At 47.4% G+C, this 7379-nt stretch overlaps 1 protein-coding gene across 1 annotated transcript; it reads left to right on the top strand.

Moving 5' to 3' along the window:
• Positions 1–1049: 1049 nt before the first annotated feature.
• On the top strand, positions 1050–7092 carry LOC113960163 (protein shisa-6-like). Its single transcript, XM_027669558.1, has one exon. The coding sequence runs from the start codon at positions 1050–1052 to the stop codon at positions 1716–1718; it is 669 nt and encodes a 222-aa protein (XP_027525359.1). The 3' UTR covers positions 1719–7092.
• Positions 7093–7379: the final 287 nt, after the last annotated feature.

Below are 7379 nucleotides of genomic sequence, written 5' to 3' on the forward strand. Positions count from 1 at the left end.
AACATCTCAGACAAAGAAATGAGGAAGGAGGCTCATAGAGGTGATCAGTGTTGAACATTAAACATTCTCCATCCCCTGACCCCTGACAGAGGCCAATGTTGTGCTCTTCTCCTTGTGACAGAGACCATTCTGGTGAGGGACTGATGTCCTGTGCTTTACATCTCTGCAGCCACAGGCACAGAGGGAAGTTCTCCCTCCCCTCAGGTACCTCTCACCTCCTGACCTTAATGACGTTTCCTTACAGGCTGCACTGGGCTTGAAGCCCAAGAACTGCTAAGCCTCCTTCCAGGTAAGTAATCCCAGTTTACAGCATATGAACATCAAAGGGGTTAAACAGGAAGTTTTTGTGTTTCTGTTGTTTAAAAAAAAATAAATCTGAAACAGTTGTGGAATTGCTTCTTTTAATTAAATGTTGGTTGAATCAGGTCATTCCAGCTGTAGGATTTAAGTGATCTAACATGGTACAGCTGCAGAAGCCAACACTCTAAGTCTCTAGTGTTTCTCTGAAAGCCAAAAAGAGGAGGGTGAGTGTGTGGAGGGGGGCGATGAGTTTCTGAGCAAAAGAGATCATTTAAGATGCAGAAACAGCAAACTGAGCAAGAAACATTCCATGGGATAAATTCTATCAAACAAAGGTCTCTGAGAAAATGGAAACCGAAACCTTAGGCAGGTGTTTCAGTGTCTCAGTGAGAACATCCGGTGACCACCAAACCTGTTTTATGATCACATTTACAAATATTCAAAAATGGTAATTAAAAACGTGAGGACGTCACTCATGGACTCCAGGGAACATCCATGTCTGAGGCCAGAGTTGAGCTGTGCATTCCCTCAAATGGGGGACTGTCCTGCTCAGCTCACCTGCCCTGTCCTTGCTTTAGAAGTGTATTGAGAAGGTGACGTTTGTTACTTTCTCCATAACTCACCTTTTGTGTAAATCATGTCATACCAAGTCTGGACTCGATGGCATGTGGGATCTGTTGTTTCATGGTGCAGGAAGATGCGTGTTTGCACAGGGACTCCCCCCAGGCAGCTCCTGACGTGGGTGGTTGATGGTCCCTGAGGTGTCCCCAGGAGGCTGCTCCGGGGCTGTGTGCTGTGCACAGCTCCTTTTCCTCCTGAGGAACAGCACTGTGACATTCCTAAACCGCTCCCTTTCCCTCCCCACAGCTGACAAGGAGGCTGACGAGTACTACATGAGGAGGAGGCACCTGCCCGACCTGGCGGCGCGGGGGACACTCCCCATCAACGTCATCAAGATGTCCCAACAGACCAACCACCGGGACAGGCCCCGCCGCCCCATCCGGGCCATGTCCCAGGACAGGGTGCTGTCCCCTGAGAGGATCATGCCTGAGGAGTTCAGCATGTCCTACGAACGGATCCTCTCAGACGAGCAGCTGCTGTCGGCCGAGCGCCTGCACTCCCAGGACCCGCTGCTGTCCCCGGAGCGCTCGGGGTACCCCGAGCAGTCCATGTCCCGGGCGCTGTCCCACACGGATGTCTTTGTGTCCACACCCGTCTTGGATCGCTACAGGATGTCAAAAATGCACTCCCATCCCAGTGCCTCAAATAACTTGTACAACACCCTGGGGATGACCCCCACCTCGGCCAAGCGCCAGGCCTTCGCCTCGCGCCGCCACAACACAGTGGAGCAACTGCATTACATCCCTGGCCACCACCACCACTATCGCACGGCCAGCAAGACTGAGGTGACTGTGTGATAGGACCTCGGGCCTTGTACATACTCTGTAAGGACTGGGGTGGCCACAGCACCCCACACTGCAGTGGCCTTATAGGCCAAGGTAACCTCTACTAACTCAGTGTCTGCAAAGACTTCTCTGACAGTCCCATCCATGTTGTTTTTAAAGCCACCCCTCCATCGGTGACATGAGAAGAACCCAAGCAAGCCAAAAGACAATAGTGAGGGATAATAGAGGAAATTTTCCTGATGTGCATCAGTTTCTGTCAAAGAAAGCCATAGTAATCGATGGCTCCTTCCAAGGGCTCACCTGCATCATCTCATTGTTCCCATGAATTTAGGACTCTTCTATTGCTCCAGGTAGAAGCAGTCCCATGCAGCCCGAGGTAGAGAGGAGGAAACACGGCACCCCATCCTGTCAGGAAGGGGCTTGTCCTCATGTTTGGTCTTTCTGTAGCAAGGAGGGAAGTTCTGGCTGCTGGGAGGTCACCCCCAGGCTGCTCAACACCAGTCAGCACCCACACATCTGTTCCTTGTCACCCTTGGAGCAAGTTCAAGGGCAGACATTCCTTGGGGACTGGCAGATCTAGGGACAAGAATAGCCTGGCTGAGAAATAAACATTTAGTATATATTAAATATACTCATAAGATACAAACATACTAGTGCCTACAAATCGCCTGCTCTCTCAGTGTAGGAAGTAGTGGGGTTGATGTGTTCAATAAGCACAAATATGCTGAAATGCTTGTTTCCCTTTCCTCCACTCATCATTCTAATATCTTGGTGTCTCCAACATGTAAATAGGAAGGAGGAATAGGGTTTCTCTTCCTCCAGCTTCTTGCCACTGCTGAACCTAAAGCACCAGAATTCGTTCAGCTTCGCCCTGCTGAGCCGTGCTGGGGAGGTCCCAACTGCACCAAGAACCCTGCAAGGCCAGGCTTCCACCCCTGCCCCCGGGCCTGGATCTCTGCCCAGAATCTTTTCCTGACAGCATTTTCCACTGGCCCAGGTACCCTGTTTCTGAACATATTTTCTCCTCTCAGTTACAACCCAGAACTCCTTATGTAGCAAATCTTTCCCCAGCCCTCAGCAGAAGCACAAGGCTGGGGGTATCTCTGCCCAAAAGCAGGTCGGTAACTTTCCATGATTTTCTCTCCATGTGATGGCCTCCCAAGAAAACCTTCCAAATTCCAATTCCACTGAGTACCAATCCTAACCATGAAGACAGTTACATTTCATGCATATAAATTATATATCCAGCATAATTATAATTAATGGGCATGTTGTATATCTGATATAATGCTAATTAGATACTGTATATTTGTAAAATCTTTAAAACACAGACTTGTGGGTCCAGAATTTGTGAGGGTTTTATCCTTGGCTTTCTAGCCAGATTGGGCTTTGCTTTGGTTTTTTTTTGGTTTTGTTTTTGTTTTGGTTTTGGTTTGTTGTTGTTGGATTTGGGTTTGGTTTTGCTTTATTATTTTTTTTCCCTTTTATTTGTGTTCCTATCAAATTCTGTAGAACTAACTCACGTCAGAACACACTTCTATGACCGGGAAAGGGTCTCAGAGGTTTGGAAGCCCAGCCAGACCCAGTGATGTAACTCCTGGTGCTGGACCCTGTCCATGGTGTGCCCTGGGGGTCCCACCACATGCTGTCCATGCTGCCCGTCCCACCGGCAGCCACGCTCCCTCCTCTGGGTGACACAACTGATTCAGGCTGTAAGAACATTCCTGGACACTTCTCCTCATGTCCTACATTTCCAATTAAATCTTTTCCTCCATTAAACCTCACTGAACTCAGCTCTGCCCTGGTCCCTCCCCTCAAATACCTCCCACCTCCCGGCCTTAATGATGTTCCCAGCTCCACATGCCAAGTCCTGTAGCAAACAATGATTGAGAGCTTGAGTCTCCTCTGGAGGTTTATGAGTCTCCTGTGGAGGTTTCTGATGCAGCACCAGGTTTGTCAGGGTAGGCAGGAGGAGTACATGTCCTTACCCCAGTGGGATTTAGAGGCAGGCCTTGGTGGGGTGGCCACATGGGTCTGTTGGTACGAGTTCCAGAGCTTTATTCTGCCCCATCAGATGGAGACCGTGTTGAGAAGGATCCATCAGTGAGAGGTGCTGGGGCTTTGTTTGACGGAAACTGAGCTGGGAAGGAATAAATAACAGTCTCCATGGGTCAGATTTGGCAAAATCATTCTGGGCAACAACCAGAACTGTCTGTGGATCAGAGTGGCAGTTCATGGTATGGGGAGGGATGAGAGAGAAAAGTCTCACACCTCCTCTCCTGATCCTTCCCCTGAGGCACACCACTCTCCCCTGACTACCTCCAAGCTCCTCAGCTCAGTCATTGGATATTTCCTCCCAGAACACAATCCCTGGGACAATATTGCCCTGTGCTGCCCTTCCCACAGACCAGTTTGTGACTCTTGTGAGGACAAGAGACACTAAGAGGGCTGATGGGGAGTCAGTCCCCGATGAGGTTCTGGGGCTCTTCCGTTCACTCTTGGCCCAAGAAAGGCCAGGATTTCCCCTCTTCGGGCAGGGAGACATGAACACTGTGGGAGAGGAGAGGCCACCCCAGAGTCTGTGGGAGCTGTAGTGGCAGAGCCAGAGGAGCAGAGGTGGCAGTGTGAGGCCATGGGTAGGTGAACACTCCTCTCTTTCCATTCCCATAGCTGTCTGTCTCAAGCTCTAGTCCTTGTCTAAATGTTCCATTTATGAGCTAAGAAGTTGCTGGACCAGATGCAGATTTGGGAATTTTTCCCTCAAGCAGCCCATGCAGATGCTGAGGTGTGCCTGTGTCATTTGACCTCGGTGTTTTCTCTTATTCTGCCTGGCAAATATCACCAAGCCCTCTGCCAATTTTCCTATCTGGGCAATAACCCTCCAAAGAAAATTAAGCCCCATTTCCTTGTCTTTTCCATCCACTCAACTGCTTTAAGCAGATGTGTCCCACCCTTTTTGGGCCAAATCTCTTCAGGGACTCTGCCACCACAACAGAAAGTTTTCAGCAAATTTTCTTGGGAAGGAACAATGCCCTTGATACCAGCGGGGCACCCTGTGCTCCCATGGCTTGCTTTGTGTGCTAGGATGGGTTGGGAGATGGGGCAGTGATGTTCCAGCACACGCAGGTGTTCTTTGGTTATTTTTTTTCCTTATTCCTCACTCTGGGAGTTTGTCACTGAACAAATACTTGCTCTGGGACCTGGTGTCATGTCCCACAGCCTGATCCCAGTACTTCAGTTCCCTGTGATGATAATGGGAACACCTTCCAATTCCACAGAGGCTTCAGACCATGGTGTGAAGGGCTTTGAGACCCTCTCACAGCAGAAACGGTAGAGCAGCAAAGTGTTTTTATGACTATTGTTTGTCATTGTCCTGACACATCGTGTGTGATGTGTTATAATCCTGTCTGCCCAGAAGGGGAGCGCTGGGGTGGGCAGATGCTGCATCCCAGATTTCCCATTGCTCTCCTTCTGGCCAGGGGCCCTGGGAGGCACAGCTCCAAGGGGTGCTGCCACCTGCACTGGGACCTCTCTGCTTTCTCCTCCACGTGTCTGAGTCACCACGGCATCCTGCACTCAGGAGAAAGGCAGGAAGCAGCCACATTCCTCTGTACAGTGAAATAGAATCTGCCTTGATTAATCCAATATACTCTGAAGAATTGAGCTTTTTCTTCAACCCACAGGTGGAAACACCCCTGTGAAGTGTCCAGTTCCCTGAGTGCATGTGCAGGGACCAGGAGACGGGGTATAGAAAAGTTTATATTATTTCCTAAAAACTGATCATTATTTGCATTCCCTGAGCAGCAACAAAAACCAGTGCTTTGCACTGGGGTTTATACACCAATCTCATGTGTGTGTATGTATATGGACACAAATATATATACACATACACACTGCAAAATGCAATCAGTAATTCTGACTGACCCTGTATCAATCTAAGCTTCAAACTACATCGAATCACTCTTTGAAATGTGGCAGACTACTTTTAATGAACCACACAGACCACCACATGGAACAGAATTTTGACATAAAAAGTCTTCTAATGCCAGTGACTCGTGTTTAAACGAAAAATGAAATATTTTTCAATGTTTTAATGTTCCTTTTATAAATGATGATCTGTTATTTGGATATGGGAGTGGGTGGGAAGAAACAGGGACAGTTTTCTGGTAGCAAGCTCTCCTTTCCTGGCCTAGATTTCATTTCTGTCTGCTGTTCTGGAACCTGGCTGGCTACAAAGCTGGTCCCATGAACCTGGGCTTCCTGCATGCATCTTTCTGTTCCTATATCCATCAGAAGCATTCCCACCAGGAATCTGCAAGAGCCTGGCATGCTTTTTGTAAGAGGTGGACAGTTCCTGGGAGCTGGGACATGTCTTCACCTTCTTCCACCACTGCAAACAAACTCATCATGAAACAGGGTAACTTTAATTGTGTTTGAAATATGTGTTCTACTTTGTGATCGATTTGTCATCTTCAGTTCATGTGATGGAGAAGTAGCTTGTGTTGGTTTTGTTTCAGATTTAGAGTTCATGTGGAAGGAGGGACTCTGCTGAAATATATCCCACACGTACAGGTCTCGTGTCGGGGTATATTTCCAATGAGTGAAAAGTAAGGGGAATATGCGAGGAAGGGGCTGAAATATTTTCATACCAAGTGTTGTAGCAATAAGGCTGTGCTGGGGCTGCTCCTCAAAGAGCAGCCACTTTGTGCTGTCTGTCAGCACACGGGAGAAGGGACCGTTCCCAGTTCCCAGAGTCGGCTCTTGGGGTACCCTCACCAAAACCCAGCTGGGAAAGCTCCTGCAGCAGCCCAGGGGTGAGGGGGAAGCTGCAGGGTCCCTTTTGGGAGTGGTGGTGTCGATGTGAACGAGTTCTGTGCCCTCAGCACCCCCTATCTCCATGGCCACACGATGTCCGGGAGGTCTCCATCCCACTGCCCCCTGACCCTCTGCCCCCTGTGCCCCCCTGCAAACCCCTCAGACATTTTTGTAGCAAGAATTTCTTGGCTCTGAGAAAGACACTTCTTACTGTAATATTTTAAGTTTTGGGGGACAATATTTCCTAAGAGGGGTTAAGTGGATATTTTTGTGCTTTAGCCCAGTTTATGGATTCCATGTTTATTATACAGTAGTACTGAAGAGGAAGTACATTTGTATCTGTAATTTGCACAGACTCTTGGTTAACCATTAAACAAGCTTCAAGATGAGCAGTATTTGACTGTTTTTCTCTGTATTATTCTTGTTGTTATACTTACCTGTAAAAGCACATTCTGTATGTACTGTAAACAAAAATATTATCAGTTTAGTAAAGTTTAGAGTCTTAAGGATTTTTCCACTTTTGTCAGTAACAAATATTTATGGATTAAAAAATAAAGGCAATTTCAACATAGAAGTTGTTTCTTTTTGATATCTATTGGGGGGAAATAAAAGCCATTTTCTTGGCAGCCTTCCCAATATTTGTAACCAGCGTTTGAAAGGTAGATATCTGTGATTGTGTGTGTAGTTAAATAGCATCTATTAAAATGAATGCTGCAAGGTCTGCAGGAGTCATTATTTTTATGTATTTATTTACTGCATTTAATCATCAAACCAGAAAAAGAAGCAGGGAAGAAACAAGACATTACCATTTGCTGTAAAATTCTGTCTTGCAAACCTTAAAGATTTTATTTTAAAGTT

This window comes from Corapipo altera, unplaced genomic scaffold (assembly GCF_003945725.1).
Source record: "Corapipo altera isolate COAL_440 unplaced genomic scaffold, ASM394572v1 322, whole genome shotgun sequence".
Lineage (NCBI taxonomy): Eukaryota > Metazoa > Chordata > Aves > Passeriformes > Pipridae > Corapipo > Corapipo altera.

Bases quoted from the DNA above. Each gene is read 5' to 3' on its own strand.
- LOC113960163 (XM_027669558.1), top strand. From the start codon at position 1,050: ATGGTCCCTGAGGTGTCCCCAGGAGGCTGCTCCGGGGCTGTGTGCTGT.